The following is a 23709-nucleotide window of genomic DNA, read 5'->3' as shown; positions in this document are numbered from 1 at the left end:
TTAAACATCAACATTTTAAACCACAAACCAAAATCAAACAAACATAAAGAAATACGACTGACAGAATCACACTGTAAGCCACCACTCCCTCGCTTCCACGGTTCCACCCACAACACCAAAAACAACAATAACAATAATAACAATGTACACTCAGACAAAACAAAAATGCACCAAAGCCCTCCAGTGCTATAACAGCACTTCTACGACAACTTCGATATCTATGGACTGTTCCTTTCTCCATGTTACAACGATAGTATTAGAGCTCTTACAGCATCATAGATGCATGATCAAGGGTGTATTCGAAAACCTTTTCTCTGATCCTTTTCATCAGTTGGTCCTAAAGATTGTATTCTTTTAAATTCATCTCCTTACAAAATCCAGACGTTAACCTTGATAGTCCTACTTTATAATAAACTACTACTTATGCCTTGTCTTCTAAATTCAGCTAAACTGAAGTAAGACGACCTGTTCAAACTTCTACAAATTTGCTGTTCAAATCCTATGCACAAGTCATGTTGAATAGACCTTCCCAACTTCAACATGTGCTTAAGTGCTTATTACCGTCATTTTCATATGAAGTGCTTAAGTGCTTATCACCGTCATTTTCATATCTAAATTAAAAAAAAATCACTGTCCTAGTTTGAATTTTAAACAAATTCCCAATAGTCACACCTAACCCTTAACTATTAGTTGAATAAAAGGTTTTTCCAATCGAAAAAATGAACAAAAATGACGGATTTTGCAGCTGGCTTCGTAAAGTTGCACAATAAAAGGTTTTTTACTCTAAGAAGTACCAAAGAAAGTCAAAAACTTCATATCTGATAACAAGAAAACAAACAAACAAAAAAGTAGAAACAATTTAATTCATGCAATACATTTCCTTCCCAGTTCAAAATTTTAGCTAACAATTTAACTGATTTCGTCTGTTTTCATAAATTCTCAGAAATTAACAGTCGAAAAACACAAATTAAAGAGGGAAAAAAGTGAACTTCCTCAATTTTTCAGATAAGTGAAGTCGCTAGCTTCAGAGACACAAACTGAGCTATATTGAAATATGTATACGTATATTTATTATAAGGGGTAGAAGGTAGGGTTAAGGTTACCTGGTAAGAGAAGGGCAGCAGGGAGAAAGAGGTTGTGCTGTCTGCAGAGATTGGAAATGGAGAGGGAGGGAAGAGGACTGAACCCCCAATAAACCCTTTCGTTGTATGTTTTTCATTTTTCTACTTCTCGTTATTTTATCCAACTTTGCAGTATTTGCAAAACAGGCCAACTGTTCTACACACTTTTTCTTTTTTACTAAATTCGCTTATAATACATGTATAATACACTTATATATGTATTTAGAAAAAATTGATTTGTATACACTTGTCAATCATACGGTGAAATACATGTTCATACACGTAAGTGTGCAGTTTTCCCATTTAATAAAAGGAATATAATGTTGTAAATAGTTAGTTTTTGAACAAGTTATTAGCACAAATAGCTTTCGATGCTTCACTTGAAGTTCTAAAGTAGAATTATCTTGGAGTTTCGCCATCTGCAATTAAGGGAAAGTATTAGTTTCATATCATTCTTATTTCGATTAAACCATTACTTTTTATTGAAGTGATTTAGTTGTTAATTGATTCAATTTCTCCTCTTGTGTTTATGTTTATTGAAATGCAGTGTATTAAAGATTGAAATCCGAATTTGGAAAAGATCATTTGAAACCGGAGTTTTGTCACGCCAGCCAAGTAACCTTAAAACCTATTCTTTATGATTCGACTATGTTCAAATTGCTTGATATGAATGATGTGTGTGAAATTAATAAGAATTTGGAAATGGGATTACAAAACCCTAGAACTTGAAGTTTCCTCAAGCTGGGGCTAGAAACATGAAAACCAACTACGCCCTAATGTACTCTTATTCTGCATTTTTTTCATTGGGTTTTTGCTAACCTGACGAGGTTTTGATGAGACATCTACTCTGGGTTGGTCGAATCCTTGTGTTTGCTTATGATCATCCTTAAGATGTCAAGTATTGACATTGCTTTACCTCACATTTTTTTCCTTAGACTACGGGTTTGTCCCGTTGGAGAGATTGGAGAAAAAATGAAAAAGAATATCTAGAGAATAAGGCCTTCAACATATTTTGGACCTAAAGTTGGGTCTACGGTCTACCTAATCTTGGATTGAAATTAGGCTAATAGTTGACTTACAATTGGGCTTGAAAAATAAATATCCAATATAAATAAATAAAAAATAATCAAGTTATATCTTATCCAGTTTAGTTTGGTTCGGTTTTAATCAATACGATTTTTTCGATTTCAGTTCGGTATTTATCCGATTTTTTTCGGTTTTCCGATGTCCGGTTTTTCTCACTATAATACCATGCATGGCCCCCGGCTTTTACTTCGGTGCAGCAATCCTCTGCCTTTTTTGTTTGCCAAAATCTTGATTTCAAATAAAATGGCTTCGATTAAACTCCGTGTTAAGACTAGTCATGCCTCTTCTCTTTTTCATGCTTGTTGCAGATCAAATGGTACTCGATGTATGCCCAAAAGTTTATAATTCATTCCCTGTAACTGATCCATTCATATCTAGTTTTACAATATCTCCAGTAGCAAACCAATGCTGCAGTCTTTCATGCCATCGGACATTTCTCTACGTTAATGTATTTTGGCCATTTCTCTCGGTCGAAAGGCGTTAGGGCAGATCTCCAGACATGGTTCCTTGAGGAGTGGCATCAGCTTCAGGACTGAAATACAATCCCTGAGTATAATGAAAAAGAACATTAGTGAATAAAATTGTCATTCTGAAGACTGGAAAAGGACTGAGCAACCAACATGATGGTGAGCACATCAGCTAGAGGAACATCCACTATGAAACCAACTAAATTCCATGCAGGATCTTTCGTTTGAACTATTGTAAAAAGCTCTCATCCATTTATGGGCATTGGAACTTTCAAACTTTGGAGCAACTATCCAAATACAAAGAGACTATGAACGGGTACTAAATAACGTTGCAACAAGAACTAATTCAGTTTCCCATTATTATTAACAATTGTATTTGATAATAAAAGGTTGAACAAACTAAACGGGCCTTCAATTTGGTTGTTCCGAACCTTGAATCAGAAGCTATAACGCTGCGATTGCCAAAAGAGAATCATCTGTTGCAACTGCCACTCTATTTGAATGTCAAAGTGAAGGGGTCGACATCAGAGAAATCCTCATAGAAGAAAACATGACTCTGATGGTTTTCTACCCACATGCTAATGCTAACCGCATCATCGGCATCTAATTCATATATAGAACGTCGAATGACCCCCTCCTGCCTCCGAACATACCTATGGGTTAAAAGGTCATCACGATTAGATGGACCACCCTGTTTCTCTACAGATTCATTGTGTCACTGCATTATACTCCCCATAGAGACCCCCACATATAACAAAGATTGCACACGAAGAAGCAGAACCTCAGATATACAAGGGGCAAACATAGCACATGTTCCAACAGCCATCTTATCTTGTGGACCATGGCATGGCGCTCTTTTCCAATCTACATGCTTATCCTGATTATAAATGATAAGCGCCACTGAGGTTTCAGCAATTAATTGTTTCACAATAAAGTGGCAGGTACAACCTCTCTTGGTATTCGGTCGACCAACATTTTTCTTCTTTGAGACGTTGATTCTGCTCGGTCGTACAAGCCCACCGTTCCTATGGTCATCAGGACCAAAGGAACACCAATATCTGCACATTTGAAAAAAATAGTTTAAGCTGATAGGATACAGGAATGCTGGCTAAAATGGACAAGGGTAAAAGTTGGAACTTACAGAATATACTCAAGAATACCATCAACCTTTGGTTTGTAAGGCGTCTTTGGCTGCCGTCGTCGCCTCGCTTCAACATGAAATCTCGTTGGACATTCTTTATTAGAGGATTCACCCCTCAGAAAATCGTCAACTCTACGGAACGGAATTAGAGCAACTCTATCTCTCTTGTCCCGCCAACCTTCCACCTTTGACCACACAAGATCAGAAGAAGAAAATTCCAGTGCAGGTGGACTCCGCACAGGAAGGGACATAATCTCATCCCATCAAGCCATCTACAATGAATAAAACGAAAATGACAAATTTAATAAAAACAATAATACAATAGTCATTTTAACAGAACACTCAAGACCAAATTCCAGACGTTAACATCGATAATTCTACTTTATAATAAACTACTACTTAGGTAAATTTGCTCATAATACACTTGTCCATCATACGGTAAAATACACGTTTATATACGTAAGTGTGTACATTCACATTTAATAAAATGTTGTAACATGTTAGTTTTACAATGAGTATGAATGTTACATCCTATCCTTGATTTTAAAAATAATTTCGAGTTTTTTTAAAAAAAATTATTTTTGAGTTTTAAGGTGTGTGCCCGTGGGGCCCTCATTCCTTTTTGGTCGCCCTTTTCCCTTTCTTCCCTTGTTGGACCCGCGAGTCCACCCTTTTTCTTCTAAAATTATCAAACGCTCTTTCTCAGTCTCTCTATCTCTGTATCTATTCCCCCTCGCTCCCGTGCATTCTCTCTCTACAACTCTCCCTCTCTTCTCTGGAAACACACACCCCAACCATCACCCTCACATCGTCATTGGGTGACAAGGGCCTACAAACATGAAAACCAACTAGGCCCTAATGTACTCTTTTTCAGCATTTTTTCATTGGGTGACAAGGTTTTGATGGGGCATTTATTTTGGGATGGTTGTACTCTTGTGTATGTTTATGATCATCTTTAAAATATCAAATATCGACATTGTATTAACTCACATTTTTCTTCTTAGACTACGGGTTTGTCCCATTGAAGAGATTGGAGAGAGAATGAAAAAAGACCTTCAACATGTTTGGACCTAAAGTTGGGTCTACCTAACCTTGGATTGAAATTAGGTTAATAGTTAACTTAAAATTGGGCTTGAAAAATAAGTACCTAATATAAACAAACAAAAAAAAATCAATTTATATCTCATCCAGTTTAGTTTGGTTCGGTTTTTAATCGGTCCGATTTTTTCAGTTTCAGTTCAGTATTTATCCGATTTTTTTTCAGTTTACTGTGGTTTGGTTTTTCTCCGTATAATACCATGTATCTCCGAATTTTAATTCTTGTATATTGATTTGCAACAATCCTCTGCTTCTTTTGTTTGCCAAAATCTTGATTTCAAATAAATTGGCTTCGATTAAACTCCGTGTAAGATTAGTCATGCCTCTTTTCTTTTTCATGCTTGTTGCAGATCAAACGGTACTCGATGTGTGCCCAAAGTTTATAATTCAATCCGTATAACTGATCCATTCATATCTAGTATTACGATATCTCCAGTAGCAAACCAATGCTGCAGTCTTTCATGCCTTCGGACATTTCTCTACGTTAATGTTTTTTGGCCATTTCTCTCAGTCGAAAGGCGTTAGGGCAGATCTCCAGACATGGTTCCTTGTGAAGTGGCATCAGCTTCAGGAAGGGGAGGGAGAACCCCGAATTTAAACTGCCGTATTTGTGTTCAATTGAGAGAGTCAATTGTTGGACAATCAATATGTGGAAATGAGTAGAGCTGTAGAGGTCCTGACCTGATAGCTATGGTCGACAAATTGGCTCCATCGCTAAAGGAACGCCCATGTAATCTTTTGAAGAAAGCCTGCAGCAAACAGTTTTCATGGAGTTAACAAAAGCACTTCCAGATAACATAAAAATATAACGAAAATCGCTTTTAGAGAGGTTACAAAGGCAGCTTTAGTGTTTTATGGAGAAGCAGCCTAAACATGTTTTAGGATAAAAACACCTACACCTCTAGGTGAACATGTAAGAATCTATTGTCTTACATTCATGTTACTCAAAATAGTTTCTATGAACATGAATGGTGAACACCTATACCAACGCATTTGCTTTCTTTTAAGTACTTGCATTTCTCTACAAACACCTGCATCAATGGTGAACCCTCCCATTCATTATGTTTATCGCGACCATGAACCTGACCTTAAAAATGAAAATGTAAACGAAGAACGACGAACTGAACTCGCTCAGCCCACTACTCCATGAGGTCCTGTCTGGTAAGTCGACAGAATTTACTGTGTAAGAACCCATGAGCCATTGACAAGTAATTGCAGTTACCCTTGCAACCATGATGGGCCATGGCAGCTACTTTTCCACCTTGTAAAGGTAGTATCAACAACCTATAAAGGTCTAGCAGCAACGGTGGAAACAAGGATCTTAATATTCTTACCTGCCAATTGAGCACAAAGCACATACATAACACTCACTTATGGGCATCATCTACCCAATTAACAAACACACATGGCTCCTTACATCTAAGAGAATAATTTTGGGTGGGCGAATCACAACTGACATATCAACAATGCGAATCACCCATAGTTCAACACGTGATTAATAACTACAGGTGACAATGTTAGCATTGACATCAAAATATCCTCAATTTGTATAGTATTCCCTCCTTGTAGACAAGTCACAGTTTGACATTTTTACATAATTGTTTCTATTTTTTATACAAGTTATTTCACGTTACTATAAGTTTTAGTTTTTGATTTGCATGTAAGGAGTTAAGCAGCGTTGGTCGAGTAATGTAGCACATGGATTAATAACTACATGTGACAATGACAGTGTCAAAACTAAAAAATTTCTTCATACGTAGTATTGCCGGCCTCCTTACAAACAGGTCACAATTCGACACAGGTTGATATGTTTTTCTTAACAAGTTGCTTCACATTATGTCAATATATGGTTCAGTTTGTGATTTACTGGTAAGGAATCAAGAATTTTATTAGCCACTCTCCCTCCTGGTCTCCTCTAATATTATTTCATAGTTATTTTTGTAGTTTGATTGTATTATCATGTTTAGTTTGGTCTCCTCTAATATAATTGTTGAAAAGGACCGGAACAAAAGTAATTTGAGTGCCTTCTTCTTCGTTCTCGCAGCCACAAAAATAATATTTTAAGATTAGAGATTACAAACTGATCTACACACAATGATAGAATCAGTGCCATTTTCTCCGTGTTATAGCAATACATCATAACAAAATCAGTTTTTAGTTTTTTGAAACAAAGAAAAAGCCAAAAATCATAACAGCCTTAGCAGACAAACTCAGAAAAAGATAGAAACAAATAAAATATAGATTAGACAAACTCAGAAATTTTAGTTACTTCCGCTCATTATGAACGAAATCTAATCAAATAATATCCTAATCTCAAAGGGTTCTCCTCCACCACTCAAAATCTACTTTCAAACAACCACCAACAAAAGCAAAAAAAAAAAAAAAAAAAGGGCCACCAAGAGACACTAAAATAGTAAATCAACTTAATTCCAAAGACAATTTTGCATGATTGACAACGAAAAAGGGTATAGATACACCAATTACTGCTCTTAATTTGGAAAGAGAGCTAAATTAGGATTAGAGTTCTTTCCCAAACTCGTGCCTGCCAACAGCAATTCTAGTTCGCACAGCCTCAAATGACCATCATGAAGGCAAATCTTAAACATCCAACACGGAAACAAATCAATTCTCTAAATTTTGAAATTGAAGATAATCCGAATATCGACCAAAACCTAGAATAGCTTACCTTCGTGTGTACAGCTCGTGACCAAGAATTTGTAGGTGAAACCGAATCAAGTTTGGAGTAGTGTAATTGGTAAACCAATTCCCAATAACATTCCTAATTACACTAGAAGAAGTTACTGCAATCTATTTGAATCTAAATGGTAACCCAAATCTGTGCCTACAAGAAAACATCAAGGCTGGTGAATGCTTTGTTAGACTTCCTATATATAACTATAGGAAAGGAGCTTTTAGTAATGTGGCATCATCAAATTTTCTTACAGAAGAACATTACATATTCATTTGTCATATCAATCAGAACATTAAGCGACCACAAAAGAATGATGTGCAAAAAAACATAAATAAAATAGATACACGGATGAAGTATACTGGCTTCTAACTTCATTCCTGTAGAATGAATGTAGCGTCGTAGTTCAGGATCTACGGGTTCAATGTTTCTCCCACAGACAAGAATCAAAATCTCTAAAATAAATTATCAACTAATATCACTACAGAAATAACAAGAAGTAATTTATAAACAGAGTAACTTATTGTTTCCAGTATTCTGACAAGATGTAACAGATACCAACAAACATGATAAGAAAAAAGGAATTACATCTGCTTTTTCTTAACTTTGTAAAGAGACCCAAAAATTAATGAAAAAGTGATACCCCTTCATCTTCTAATTTTCATTGCCCAAAACTCATCACAGAAATCAACAAAATCTGTAAGAGCCAAAAACTTTTGAGGCATTCTACATATTTATCATTCTGCGCACCAGAATTTCTTACAATTTTCTACATTGTTTTTAGTAGAATCAATTTATGAGCCATATAAATAGCAGTTTAAGTCAAGCTTGTCATCCAGTGAGGACGGCCAGAAATAGCAAGGGAGATGAGGAAAAGAAAATCGGTTTGGAAAGCAAATTAAAAGAACCCCATGATTGAAGCCAAGGTTGTACTTATCAATTTAGTCGACATTAAATTTTCCCATCAGAATGACATGTACTAGTAGGTCATTACTTTTTCAGATTTGGATGCAAAAGATGAAACACGATCACAATACTACAAGTTAACAATATAAGGACGTATATTTATGTTCTTATTCTCGGTCGGCCTCTCATGGGATTTTCATAAGTGCCATCTAAGTCACATGCTACGTGAAGGACACTATTCCCTGTAGCCTATAGTTATAAAAAGGTTTTCGGTTCAGTTACTTAAAGATCCAAGACCTTTTTGGTTTGCTTTGGGTGTTGTCGTGAGAATGTTAGATTATTAGTGCTAGAATGTTAGAGGTATTATAAGCTTCTGCCCATGTTTTGTACAAAGGAACTGGTCACGTATTGACTTGCTGCTTCTTAAAGAAAGGAAATTTGTTCCTCTGAATTCCACCTATGTGTCTACCTCAAGTAATTGACTAAGGCCAACCTAAAACCGAAGTTTGAAATTTAACAGGTATAGGCCGCACAAGTTGGAAGATTGATAAGCTGCATCACAACAACAATGTAGATGAAATTCAGATAAAACTGCTAGCTCACTGCTCAACTCAATTACTAAATATATTTACATACATATCGATAACATAATATGTGTTTGGGTTAATATTTGAACATTGGACTTAGATGAAGAAAAGCTCAAGAATACTTAATAAAAGGAGACTTGCCCAAAGCCCAGAAGCAAATTGAGGCCTTCTCAGCCAAAATGCAAGCCACATGCTTGCCACTGAAGTGACAAGTGATGAAGACTAATCTACTATCAGCCAAAGAACACTTTCTAGTGGCATTACAAGTAAAAAGCTAATGACTCACCGCCCTCCAATGTGCTTTCGGGCAAGAACAAAGTTATAATAGTCGGGCTCATTTGTTATTCGGTAACATAATATGTACCACAAAGGCAAGTAGGCAACCCAATGTCTTATGCCAATTTGTTATTCGGTACAATTTCCACAGGAAAACACAAAATTAAGAGCAATCTTGGGCCACATCATTCCCTTATCTTAACCATTACTGTCTAAAACCGAAATTGCATCGAAATAATGGCGGTACATTGTGTTGAGATAATTATTTCGACACACTGTCGATGATATCGCAAAGTTTTCATGTATAATGAAAGAAAAAAGGGAAAGAAAGTAGAGAGCAAATACCGATGAGGAGTGACATCAGAGAATTTGGTGGGAGCCCAATACATTAACATATTGCCAACACAAAGCAAGCTTCCTTCGTAGTCCACGCCATTCACTGTGAAATTGTGAATCCATTTTCTGTGTAAAAGTGAAACCATGTAGGGATTAATCAAAATTAATCGAGTGACCGAAGGCGCGTCTGAGTGACCGAAGTGACTGTTGGGTTGTGGGCTTAGAATGGGCTTCTTTCCTGTTGGTTTGTGGGCTTCCGTGGGCTTCTTTCCGGAGGGGCCCAAATAAGGTTTGGTGATGCTCCGACTGCTCTTGCTCTCGACCCCAATTTTTTATTTCGCTCTCTGTCTCGGTCCCTATCCCTTTCTCCTTCTCAACTTGTTTTTGTCTGACTCTGCTGCAAATGCTGCAAAGTAACCGAGTTCAAAATCCTCCCTCCTGAAACTTTTACCCCAAATTGTGAATAGCTCATTAAAATAAGAAAAAAATTACAATACGAAAACGGTGGGATCCTAGGGTCACATCTTAACATCGTGCAGTTAGAAATTATTTGACTTTTTGTTATTTAAAATTAAACACAAATAGTAACTGACGAAAATTGGCCGTACGATATATGATGAACTGCTACAAAGTGGATCCGAAGAGAATCCTCTTCCTACGAAAACAACATAATTTATACTAATTATGGCATGTCTAACAAAAGAAAAAGTCTAAATTATGGGACGAAAGCCTTAAACTTAAAATAAATAAATAAATAAAAGGGACAACTGGTGGCAAGTTACGGTTATCCACCTCTTTCGGCAGCCGAAAGGACTCACAGAGTCATTTTAGCCTTCCCTGTCCACAAGTCTGACTTTCAGACCAGCAACGGGTTTCTAACTCGAGACCTCCAATTTTTAGTTTTAAGGAAGCTTCGTAGTCCGTTATTTACCATTGGACCACCAGTTCGTGGTTGAAAGCCTTAAACTTGGGTGTAAATAAAAAATTTATATCTTTCTAGCAGACTTAGACCATCTCCAAAGGAGATGTCAAATTATAAGAGTCAAATTATAATTGATGACTGATGTGATAATTTGAAGTCTTACGTCAAATTTTGTACTTCTCCAACCGAATTGTTAAATTGTATTTTATTATTTAAATAGAGTTTTAATGGTTATAATTATTGAAAAAAATGTTAAAACAAAATTTTTATTAATTGAAAAGTTAATAGAATAAGGGATCCACCATTAAAATGAATTAAAAATAACATTGACTCCAAATCACAAGGCCTTCAAATCCAGGCATCAAATAACACTTCGGTTGGAGGAGGGATGACAATGGATTGGTTTGTGGATGGAAATGCTATATCCATCCATATAACCACAAAAATTAATCATCGGGTATTATCCATGACCATGCCCACCAAATAACGGATTCCTCATCGATTAACGGTTATATCCATCTTCGTCAATACAAAAACTATATTTGCCCAATTGATGCATGATAATTTGATAAATATTAATTTCGTCATCAAAATATTTGATGTATAAAATGTGACATCCCACATCGCCCAGGGGAGTGATCCTTATATGTATATTCTCATCTCTACCTAACACGAGGTCTTTTGAGAGCTCACTGGCTTCGGGTTCTGTAGGAACTCCAAAGTTAAGCGAGAAGGGGGCTAGAGCAATCTCATGATGAGTGACCCACTGGGAAGTTGCTTGTGAGTTCCCAAAAACAAAACCGTGAGGGAATGGTAAGCTCAAAGCGGACAATATCGTGCTACGGTGGTGGAGCGGGCCCGGGAAGTGATCCGTCCCGGGCCGGGATGTGACATAAAATGATTTAATTAATAGATCTTGTAGAGCATAAAAATTAAAGCTAAACATTGATAATGTTGGTTAATCTTTGATATCTCCCATAAGTACCATTGAATTTTCATAGATTTTGATTCATATCAAAACTTTTGAACTTTGCCACAAAATGCAACTCACACAATGCAATTTTTATATTCTCAATGTAAGATTCAGTGAATAATGAATATATATATATATATATATAGATCTATATATACACACATATATTATATAATACTTTAATATTAAATAATTATATTATATATTATTCGGTTCGGATTCAGGTACGGATATGGATTGGGAACCCCTATAACCATATTCAAAACCATAACCGAATAATATTTATGGTTTTTCCCCATACCCAAATTTTCATATCCAAATCCAATTCATTCGGACGGTTATCCACGGTTACTGGGTTTAACGATTAGAATTGTCATTCCTAGGTTAGAGAAACTTTTGAGTGTCAAATATGCACAATGACATTCCACCTAGGATTTTGACATTTCCTTTAAAGATGCTCTTAACTAGACTTATGTTTGTATAAATAATCTGCTTTAATTGTACGTTAATTTAAAATGTAATCATTTAACTTCAAATCTAAGTGGAAGAGCCTTAACGACTTAATTTCTCGTTCAATGGGAGATACTTTTAATGTTCAAGGCTATGCTCTAATAATGAAGGTTCTAAAAGACGTTAGGTGCTAGTCAGAATGCGGGTTGGGGCCTAACGCTTAGGCAGATAGACGGGGGCCTAGACAGACTATGCAGATTTAAGTAAATTTATTATATATTATATAAATAAGTGCCTATTTATACTTAAAGAACACCAAAAGATGGTTCAACTTTGAAAACATGGGGAACAAGCATATAATGAGTCTTCATCCAAGTATCCAACAAATTTCTTATATTTTACTAACAAAATAGAATGCAAAAAGAAAGTTATTGATTTTATGTTTAAGTGAAAGTTGCGATTTAGGTGGGTGCCTTAGCGGGTTTAGATGGGCTAAGCGAGTGCCTTTGCGGGTTAGGCAGGCTAGGTGGACGCCTAATCGAGTCTAAGCGCACTTTCTCAATTTTCAAACGTCTAAGGACTCAATTTTTTAGAATAGTGCTAATAATTCTCTTTGTGCTTACTTGAGTTTGATTTTAAGCCCCACAAATTTTAGTTTATGCCAAGATCAAACATTTTTTTTTATGTTCTAAAAAGTGGCTTAAGTAACTAGTCAACACTACGATTCATTTTCCGGTGTTGAAAATGTTAGGTAGAGCACTTAGGCAAAGGTTACGCGGGCTAGGTGACTTTATTTTATTTATTTATTTATTTATCTTTAAAATGACTTTTACATTTTGAGGATTGTTATGGATTTGGATTTTGATGAATTGTAAGAGATTTTATCGTCATTTATTATTTTTTTAAATACAAAGCATCAAAGAAAAACCTTTTCTATTCCCCATATCCACCATGCATATCTCCTCTGTGTCCCTTTCGAACTATCACCTCTCCAACTTCCATATTTTGTTTTTCGTGATTTACCAGGGGTAAGGTTTATCTCCTCTTAACTAGGTGTGACTTTTCTTTTTTATATTTTTAAAATTCCCTCGCAAACTCCTTGTCTTTATCAAATATTAAGACAGACACCCATTCAGATTCTTGTAGAGATCGCGAGGGTTGAATATGTCTTGTCCTACTTGTCCCTCTCAGAAACCGCATACAATGCTTGCCCTGCATTCATTCATTGCAAGAACCAAGAAGCAGAGAGTTTCTCTACATGGATGCGTTCCGAGATTCTTCTTCCTCCTATTACCGGTGTTCCTATCATGCCTTCTTGAGTTTCAGAGGCCAGGACACGCGCAAGGGTTTTACTGATCACCTCAATAGAGCCTTGGAGCTAACAGGAATCCACACGTTTAGAGACGATGATGAAATCAAGAGAGGGGAGAATATTGAGTCGGAGTTAGAGAAGGCGATACAAGAGTCGCAAGTATCGATAATTGTCTTCTCCAAGGACTACGCTTCCTCAAGGTGGTGTTTGAACGAACTTCTGAAGATCATGGAACGTAGAAATACTGATCATAGACATGTGGTTCTACCCGTTTTCTATGATGTGAATCCATCCGATGTCAGGAAGCAAAGTGGTTCTTTTGCTGAAGCATTTGCCAGACATGAGGAGATGGACAAGGTGGAGCTGTGGAGAAGAGCTCTTAGGGATGTTGCATCTTTGGGAGGAATGGTTTTAGGAGATCAGTAATTTCTATTCTCATAATGTTGTCATGCTAATTGAAAGCGTCTTTTAAATAAGTAAAAGGTTTTTTTAGCCAAAATAATCATGAGATATGCATAACTCTTCACTTTGATCGTTAAGATTTGAAATCGATAGAATTAATCCATGAGTTTGTCCACAATCAATCGTTTTGATCATTCAGTGAAAAATCACGATTGATTGTGGACAAACTCATGGACCAATTCTATCGATTTCAAATCTCAGGGATCAAAGTAAGGAGTTATGCATATATATCTCATGGACCATTTGGGCTAAAAAAACCTTAGTAAAATTGTAGATGGCAGTGAAGTTTGAAGTTGTTCGATTTTGGTTTATATGCTCCTATATATACTGCGATTTTGGTTTATATGTTCCTATCGATTTTGGTTCATACGTTCTCATGCTTATTTCTGCGTCCTATATTTCGATTCAAATGAATTACAGGTATGAGGGGCAGTTCATCCAAGATATTGTTGAAGAGATTAGAAAAAAAGTGGATTCCCCAGCTTTAGACGTTGCTCACTTTGCAGTTGGAATGGATAATCGTGTGAGACGCCTAAACAAGATGGATCAAATGATGTTGTGTAGCTGTCATCTGTGGGATGGGTGGAATTGGCAAGAGCACTATCGCGAAAGCCGCTTATAACCGCAACTTTGATAGATTTCAAGGTGGCAGCTTTCTTGCAGATATACGAGAATCTTCAGAACAACCCAATGGTTTTGCTCGCTTGCAAAGAAAACTTCTTTCAGATATCCAAAGGGGGAAAGCTAAGAAAGTATACAATATGGATGAAGGAACAATCAGGATCAAACAAGCCGTAGGCCATAAAAAGGTTCTTATTGTTCTTGATGATGTGAGCAACCGGGATCAACTCAATGCAATTCTTGGAATGCGAGAGTGGCTTCATCCAGGAAGTAAAATTATCATAGCAACTCGACATGAGCATTTGTTAAATGCGCATGAAGTTTTTGAAAAGTTTGTGGTTCGAGAATTGAATGAGTATGAATCACTTGAAGTTTTCAGTTGGTATGCCTTCAGACAATCCCATCCAGTAGAAGGTTACAAGGAGCTTTCAAGACATGTGGTACAGCACTGTGGAGGGCTTCCATTAGCTCTTCAAGTTCTGGGATCTTCTCTATCTGGAAAAAGTGTAGAAGTATGGCAAAGTGCATTGCAGAAGTCAGACGTGATCCCTAATGACAAAATTCAAAAAGTTCTGAGGATAAGTTTTGATCCTTTACAAGATGATCACGACAAATGTTTGAGGAATTGGAGTCCATTTGCTCCAAATATGATACGAGTTTGGCAAATGTTGCTATACGCGGGTACTCAGTCAGGGCATGCACGAAGCAGAATTGATCTTTGCAAATACCTGTAAGAAGACTAAAGGTAAAGGGTCTTTCCTCGAGGCTCGGGAAATGCTCATGGTTCACGCCTTGAACACCCGTAAGGTGGATTTGGCTGATAACCATTTGGGAGCTGCTGTTTCGGTAAGCAAGGATGGGGAATCGCATCCATCCCTAGCTGCCAAAATTGCATTTCTCAAGTATTTTGAGGACAAGAAGGATGCTGATGCTGCTGAGAAATTTTGCAAGATTCTGAAGCGTTACATAGCTGCTGGTAAGTTGGAACCTGCGATGTGTCAGAGATTGAAGGAAGAGCATATTGAAATAAGCCCCGAGCTTGAGAATTTGCTTCAAAAGGTTTCCGCGAGTGAATTGACTGCTCCCTAGAACTTCGACATATTTTTTGGTTCTTGAACTTGTATAAAGGTAATCTTTAGCGTTGGATCTTTCGAGCTTTCAGTATTTTCAGATTGATGCAATCGGTATTGTATCAACACGTAAGTCTGCAGGCATAGATTTTTCTGTTTATGGTACCAAAACATGTTTTGCACTTCAATGCACATGCTTTTCATTGACTATGAGCATTGGAACTTACGTTTTTAATCTCACATTTGTTATATCATTGTCTATCATGTAATGTCATTGTCCGAATATAATCTTACCTGCGTGGTTCCGTGACACTCATTTAGTAAGCTTCGGGGGAGATAAGAGTAATGGTAGAACTTCACGAATTGATTAGATTTTTTTTTTGTTCATAGTAACGGGCATTGTGCAGGTAGGTCATTTTTCCAGAGAACTGGGGAACAGGTTCATGGTCTTCTTTACACAAATCTATGTTTAGTTTACTACATAGATTAGTGGCAATGATCACAAGAATATCGCCAACTAACGCTACTTCGAAATAAAAAAACCGCAAACTAAGGTTAAGTGTTTGCAAAGATGAAAGGTTATATGTATTATGTGACAAATGATTGTAACATTGCCGAGACACGAAAAACATGAAGCTTCCTAGAACTATTTGGTTTAGTAAAAAGTAAATTTTGAACAATATTGTTTCGTGGTGCTACGCAAGCCAACCACATATTCTGCAGCTGCTCACAAGAATTCGACATCTTCTTCCTGATGCTCCAGAACAATGGTGGCAAGAGCAAGTCTATAAGCTGAAGATCTCAAATTCCTGACTAGAACATATATTTCCTTTCGTCTTCGCTTAGCTGGCACCAAATCCCATTGTTCCTCTCTGAGACAAGCAAGTACAACTGCCTCACAAAAAGCTTGTGCTACTGGCTTCTTGCTGCAAATGCATAGCAAAATATAAAGAAAAGACGGTCGTTGTAAAGTGGCCAGAGGCTGTGAACTAACCTCCCTCTAACAAAACCAGTGGTGACGAAGCCTATTGGCAAACGATAAGTTTCTCTAAGAACAGGGTCCTTTGGCATTTGGAGTTCCCACTTACCAGAAGATTGCTCTGCGAAGTACGAAGCCACAGCAGATTGAGGCAATTGAAGTCCCCCATCGAAACTCTCTGACCTGCAAGACACACACATGAAGCTTATTTTTCAAAATTATTGGTCTGCAGCATGAATGGTGCTCTGAAATACGTATAAAGTCATTCAAAAATAGCCGCAAAATTTCAAGTCACTCCCATGATTAAAATTTTCAACGGTTACATTAAATCTCAGAAAGTTTTCATTAATGCAGGTTCTGAATAAGAGGCGTAATGTAAATAGGTCACATTATCTCCTCTACTAGTATATAAAAGACGAGAAAATTTCAAGCACCACCGTTGTAATACAATCATAAGCTTATAGGATATCAAAGAAAAAATGACTACCTGGTCCACAGTGATATGTCCGTCAGTCGAGGTGCACAAATTACAGCTCCCTCTTCAAGAAAACCTTCCTTGTAAGCATGGAGTAATACTCTAACAAAAAATAGTTTATGATTGTTCTTAAATCTAGTAAACTGATCTTGGACTGGACCAAGCTTGATTTCATCCCTCATAAACTTCGTGAAACTTGTCTCCTTATCAGCGACATAAGGATACAGACGTAAATGACAGCCTTGAATTTCACTCAAGAAATTTGTCAGCGAAAAACTCATCCGTGCTATAAAACCATCAAATGAATTTCCATGACAGGCGGCTAATGTAGCATCAGAATTTCCAGAGTCTGAATTAGATGATGAATTGCTTCTGATGCCATGTTGCTGCCTAAAACTTTCAGCATCTCCAACTGCATTAGATTCTTCGTTTAAAGCAACTCGGATACTATTCCATGGGGATAAAATGGGAACCCTCAAAGGTCTTATGGCTGGAGGACGAAGTTCCTCTTTAAGATTAGAGGCAGCAGCTTCGTTCTCCTTGAGGCATAAATAAGCATCGCAATCAGGAAAATCTGAAGGAAAATATGGCAACCCCACCTAGAAAATAAAAGGGACTTAAATGCAACATTCGATAAACTGATATTAAATATTATAATTTATACATAATAAGTTTCAATGCTTACTTCACATGAAATCCAGCGCTTCTCTCTCAACCCCATTGCATGAGCCCCCTTAGAGACAAGAGAAATCCAAAATGCCTTGACCCAGCTTACGGGGTGTATAACAGACCATCTGTAAGGCAATAAGAGATAGACATCTAAGGTAACTTTAAAAATATATCAAACTCAATTGAACAGATGATAAAGTTTGATGCATTGAAGCAATTTTAAGGCGAGTCAGAAAAAAAAACAGATTGTCACATTGTACTTTCATGAAATTCCGAACTTCAAAGATCGCGTTATCAATTATTGCACAAAGAGTCAGTGGGAACATTTATGCCACGACTTTCATGTTTCCGATAAAAAAGACATAGAACTCTATAATATATATATATATATATATATATATATATATATATATCTTTATGAGAAACAAAATACATTAACAGTTTACAAACAGTACGAACATACAACTCAGGAAAAAGGTGCTCACTGAACCCACATATAAGCATTAATACAAGTACATAAAATATGCAGCAATTAGCATAATCCACATAACACTAAATGGAAGAATAAACCAGGAAAAAAAAGGAGTTTACCCAACATGCAAGCCTCTTCCGTTGCAATTCTTCAAAAGCATAATCAGGCAAGATCGTGAGCCCTGTGAAGTGGAGGAAGTATTTAGTTCCCCTGAACTTGAATCATCGAGGCAGAAGAAATTCCTATTCTGGTCATGTTTTTCCTTGCAAAGAACAGCCTCTTCCACTGGAGGGCTTACTCCACTGCTAACATTGTTTGCTCTGATCTTGCCACTACCTGCAGGTTCATCTGAAAATCGTCCAAAGATAACATGCTTTTTGTCTTCAGTTCCTAGTACATCACCTAGTATACTAGCTGAACCTAAATCTTGAGCATCTGCAGTGTTTCCCTTCTCTGTTAATGTGTGAGGATCCTTGACATTAAGGGACAAAATTGCATGAGAAGGAATTTCCTCCTCGTTTTTAAGATGAATTGTAGATTGGGAATCCTCATCCACCTTGGCAGCTGAATGTTTCATCAACTTCCAAGAATTATCTCTAGTCCTATTCAGCCAGACAACAAAAATAGCCATCTTTAACCTCATTACTTGGTTAAGTCAATGAAATCCTCTCCATAACTAACCTGGTAGCAGGGATTAATGTCCTTTGAAGGAGTTGAAATGCTTTTGATCCCACTAATTCTAATTTTGCAAGTTGACCCTCAAGTGAGAAACAATTAATCACGATGTCCCTGCCCTCCATCTAAGATAATAAAGCATTATATGAATAACAGTAAATAATCTACCAAGAACATGTAGTATCATCTAACAGTAATGAGTTCTCTATTCTGACATCTACCAAGTCTAGACTAGAGGCGAACTTTGACATCTAAGTGCAGCACAAAAACCACTTGAGAGTAGCATTTGAAAAAAAATGTTGGCTTATCAGAGAATCAAGTACAAGGCATAGAAGTAGACGAGTTTCAGTATTGACATAAATCATCATTCAATCAAAGAATTAAATACCAAACCAGCACAGTTGCATTCTATCTTAAGATCCATAAATCATCGTTTCCTTCCTTCCGACATGAACTCAGATGAGATCAAGCCTCTATACACTAGCTATTGATGTTTGTGTGAACAAAAAGAAAGAATGGGTACCTCTTTTTGGCAAGCTAATTTCAAAGTGTCATAAGCTTCAGTGAGAGCAGAAGCATGTATCCATACCCAAAACTGCCGATCAGTAGAAGAGTGCTTTGTACCCTCTAGTCCATTGAATTCATCACCTTCACAGTCAGCTGCATTATTATCTCTATTTGGTTGGCCAGAAGGCCGCCACATACAGTTCACAGGAGCAATTGGATAGCTACATGATAGCTTGCATCCGGCCCCTCCAATTCATAAGATAGAAAGCAAATGCCTACCTCCGGCCCCTCCAATTGGATAGCTACATGATAGATTGCATCATGAACAAGCACTCCATCCCTGAACCACTCCAAGACAGCTCTGGACCCCCTTCCTCTACATTTTATTTTATTTTATAAAGTAGATAACAAACAAATTGGTATTTATCGAGAAATAGAACAAATAATAAGCGAAAAGTAAGGAATAGCACTGCTAAATTAATAATGCGTTTTACCTGCCCTGCAAACCCAAGGGAAGGTAGTAACCCCAAAGCTTTGTCATTGTGAACCGCTTCGCATGCCAAACATGTGTTCTAAGCCTCTTTGTACCATCCCCTGATGTGCAGAAACCCTTTTCAAGCTTCATTTTAAGCTCAGCTCTCCTACGAATGCGACGAGGAACATTCTTCTTGTCATCTTTCTCTGGAGGCAATGTCAAAGCATTACTCTGATCAAGTTTTCGCTTCTTTCTATATCTTTTTTTGGCGGCTTGATTGTCGTAAGCGGTGGTTCTTCTCTTGCTTCTCCAAGACCGGAAATCATTGTTCAATCTGTTAGATACAATTGAATGGAGTGTCTCAAGCTCTGAACCCCGTGATTCTGCAAACTTTTGGACATTGATTTTTCGAGGCGGAGTTGATGAAACCTGTTGCCGTCTGAAACCATCGGTAGCCATTAGACACAATTAAACCCCTCAGATGAAGAACGATATTATACAAGTCCGGCACACAAAATTATAATCGACTCTTCACTCTTCGGACATCATTGATCTCTATTCGCAGTACTAGTCTATTACTCTCAAATGTCCAAAAACAGTTTGTAAGATTCTTCAAGGCTTTGGCAATCGCAACTGTGGTTCCAATTCCAATTAAATATAAAGTTGGAAACAATAGGAGACATGAGATACGATATTCAGTCCAACTAACATCAATGATACAAAAACTTGAACTTAACTTTCGAAAACCAATATGTAAAGACACAAAGCTAAATGAGCAACTGCGGTATCCGATAAATATATAAAGATTGAAACAAAGGAAACTACAAGATAGAAATCTGAATGCAATGTGAGTAACAAAATCAATTACTTGGCACTGCCAAAGGAATTTAACATAAGAAACTCCTCACATCAATCACCAGTTGCGTTTCGAAACTCACCAGATATGCTCACAAGTTCATACTAATAATTATTTTAAAAACAGAAACAGAAGGAAAATAAGAACAAGGATTTGCGTTTCAGGTTCTGGTTATCTAGAGGTAGACGTCACAAAATTATATATCAGCCAACGAGAGCGAGCAGAAATAGAGAGAGTGTACCTGACGACTGAGAGAAGAAGAGCAGGTGAGAGAGAGGGGGAGAGGTGAGAGGGATGAGGAGAGATTTTGCAGCAGAAGAGTGGAGAAAGAAAGGAGGGAAAAGGGTTAACCAGCAAGCGGCTGCCTATTTGATACCTGGAGCAATTTAATTGATTACCGTTGGATCAATCTCAATGGCTGAAACTAAACCCCTTCTGTATCCAAGAAGAACAGGTCTCGCAACTCTAAAAACACACACACGAGGGAGGCATCAAAGACCACGCCTCAGCCTTCTTCTTCTTCTTCTTTCTCGCAATCTCTTCTCTCTCTACCACTTTTTCACTGTTAGAGTTAATGAATTCTACCCTTTTACCTGATCGAGTCTGTAATCGCCACTGTAAACTCTCAGGCTAGTTCTTCTCTGATCAAGGCCAGGAGGCCGACCGATGCTAAATTGGATTATTCTCAGATCACGGTAAAACAATTTTTGGAATTAGTGCCTGAAATTTCACTGCATTTTCGTCACTAATCTAAACCAGATACGGGATATCGAACAAGTAACAAATTGATTTTGGGATTTTAGGTTGAGCTTCGGACAGTTGATGGGTTGTTGAAGGATAGCACTCAATGTGCTCCCAATGGTTACTACTTCATTACCGTATATGACAAGGTATTATTTCTTAATCTTTTTCGGTGTCGGATTTCGCTGGATCTTTACATTTCACGTGCTCTCATGCTTCAGTGATGATGATGTGTTGTCTGAAACTTTCCGGTTGGGACTGTTAATTGTACAGTTGAACTACACCACTCTCACATCATGAATGACAAGTTTTGTTTTTGTTACAGATCAAGTCCTGATATGCCTGTATTATTGTTGATCTTGGTAAGTTTACTTATTTATCTTTAGTTGGGTTCCTAATTCTGTATGCTTGTACCTTTCGTTGAAATTGGCTTCAACCGCTAGATCATTCACTTTGGTCTCTTTCTTTGTCGCTATGTTTTATAGGTTCCAAAAATAGAAGAAAATTTTCTAAACTTGATTAACTTGCTGCACAAATAGTAAACCTGTGGTTCTTTAGACCAGCATGTCCCGTTCGTTTATATCTTGTGTAGTGATTTATAGCAAACCTGTGGTTCTTTTGTTTATCGCATTTGGTTTCAAAATTAAACCCTGCAAGATTAGTCATAGCTTCTTTTCTTTTTCATGCTGTTGCACATCGAGTGGGAAGAATCTGAGTTCATATTGCTTTTCTCTGTTTTGTAAATTCATGTTGCCCTAAAATATGCATCTCCTGTTAGAGTTAATCTCGTTACTTCGCGTCTTGATGTAGATTATACGTTCCCGTATGACATTTTCTTTGGTAGTTCCTTTCCACTGAGCTGTGAGCACTGAGCCTCTTCATAGACTAGCTTTGAAGGTTGTAGCCTTGTTGGATGTTTTTTTACAGATTTGTATTCTGTGAATTATTGCACTTGACAATAATGAGGATGCTTGTTTTCTGAACGTGGATTGTCGAAAGATTAGATAGTTTGGAGATTGATAATAAAAGAAAGAATATGGTTTGGAGATTGGTCAATCTTGGTGCGAGTCATTGTTTAATAAAGGCTAGACATCGTTTAAAAGAGTCTCTCTTCCGTGGCAGTCGCACCACTTCTTTTTAACCAACCTTTAACACACGTTTTCGTGGACCCACTCCGTGTATTTTAGCATTTTTGCAAAAATTATGTAAATCAAAATTATTAAGACATTTATTTGTAATGAAGAAATGGATCAGATTTAGATGATCTTTTGGTAGACATAGTCTTTGAGAAAATATTAAGTGATAAACATTTCAGATCGTTTAAATATATAACGAAGTAAGTATTGCAAGAACGTGTGTCAAATATTATGTACAAAAAATGATACCACGGATTGAATGGACTGAACTTGCTCTGATAGATTTTCCTTGGCATTTCTCTTTGTTTAATTTCATCACGGGAGCTGATCGTCAAACTCTCCCCTAATAGTCAAACTCCTATTCTGTATTATCCTCACCGACCCATTGACTTAATCCATCGGGGAAACTTCCTCATCAATAAGTGTGAAGCGTCTTGGTGGCTTTTAAGAATCTTCCCTCTAACTCGTCAACTGTAAGGTTTAACTCTTTCTCATTTACTGTACTTTATTTTTCTTGTTTTACTAGCCGCTCGCCAAAATTTAAGCGTGCGATAATTAGTCTTTGTATGTTAAATTAGAAATTTTTTTTACGATTTAAAAAAAAAAAATTTAAGTTAATTTGTTTATATATTTGTCAATCATAAAGCACCTACCAATTTACAATTTACATCGTGAAGTTTGGATGCAATTGCAACCTCAAATATCTTTAAAATATTTCAATTTTATACACAAATTTGTATTTTATTGCAATTTTATATATTTGTTAGTCAAATCGTCAATTTACTGTTAAGTGATGATTGGCAAATACATGAACCACATATTTTAAAGACTAGGCATATAAAAATAATTAATTATAAAAATAATTAATTATAAAAACAATTTAAATACAAAACTAAATAATAAACAAAGTAAAAAGGGACCCACCCACTCTTCTCCCACCCGAGCACACCACATGCATTTCCACCTTCTTTCCTACATTCTCCACCAGCACCACCCATTCCATACAACCACCGTGTCTTGTGTCAAGCCACATGCCCCCAAAAATACCCTAACCCCGAAAGTCAAATTAACGTTTTAAAAAAAAGAAAAAAAAATGTTAAATTAACGGTTTAACGAACGAATGTTTGAAATTGCTTTAAAATACAAGTTTGTGTGTGAGATTGAAATGCTCTAAATATGTTGTATGAGGTTACAATTTCACTCAAAC

General features: G+C 36.9%; 2 protein-coding genes, 1 long non-coding RNA gene and 1 pseudogene across 3 annotated transcripts; 2 read left to right on the top strand and 2 right to left on the bottom strand.

The window, feature by feature from the left end:
- Positions 1 to 2687: 2687 nt before the first annotated feature.
- On the bottom strand, positions 2688 to 4087 carry LOC125472692 (annotated as a pseudogene).
- Positions 4088 to 14404: 10317 nt separating this feature from the next.
- LOC125472691 (disease resistance protein RUN1-like) lies at positions 14405 to 15181 on the top strand. The gene has a single exon (XM_048574409.1). It carries the CDS (start codon positions 14405 to 14407, stop codon positions 15179 to 15181), a length of 777 nt encoding a protein of 258 aa, XP_048430366.1.
- A 907-nt stretch (positions 15182 to 16088) lies between these two features.
- On the bottom strand, positions 16089 to 20844 carry LOC103956881 (ribonucleases P/MRP protein subunit POP1-like). Its single transcript, XM_048574393.1, is given in 9 exon segments — positions 16089 to 16443; positions 16512 to 16679; positions 16984 to 17570; positions 17657 to 17765; positions 18232 to 18714; positions 18794 to 18912; positions 19311 to 19496; positions 19499 to 19670; positions 19789 to 20844. Coding segments are annotated over 9 exon segments (2463 nt in total). The 5' UTR covers positions 20229 to 20844; the 3' UTR covers positions 16089 to 16244.
- A 48-nt stretch (positions 20845 to 20892) lies between these two features.
- Positions 20893 to 21729, top strand: LOC125472684. The gene is made up of 3 exons (XR_007254607.1): positions 20893 to 21320; positions 21429 to 21515; positions 21692 to 21729. It is a non-coding gene; the product is annotated as an uncharacterized LOC125472684 (long non-coding RNA).
- Positions 21730 to 23709: the final 1980 nt, after the last annotated feature.

This window comes from the organism of the source record quoted next, unplaced genomic scaffold (genome assembly GCF_019419815.1).
Source record: "Pyrus x bretschneideri cultivar Hongxiangsu unplaced genomic scaffold, Pyrus_bretschneideri_v1 Contig71, whole genome shotgun sequence".
Classification (NCBI taxonomy): domain Eukaryota; kingdom Viridiplantae; phylum Streptophyta; class Magnoliopsida; order Rosales; family Rosaceae; genus Pyrus; species Pyrus x bretschneideri.
This window is presented reverse-complemented; position numbering and strand designations above follow the sequence as displayed.

Coding starts and splice junctions, on each gene's coding strand:
- LOC125472691 (XM_048574409.1), top strand. CDS start 14,405: ATGGGTGGAATTGGCAAGAGCACTATCGCGAAAGCCGCTTATAACCGC.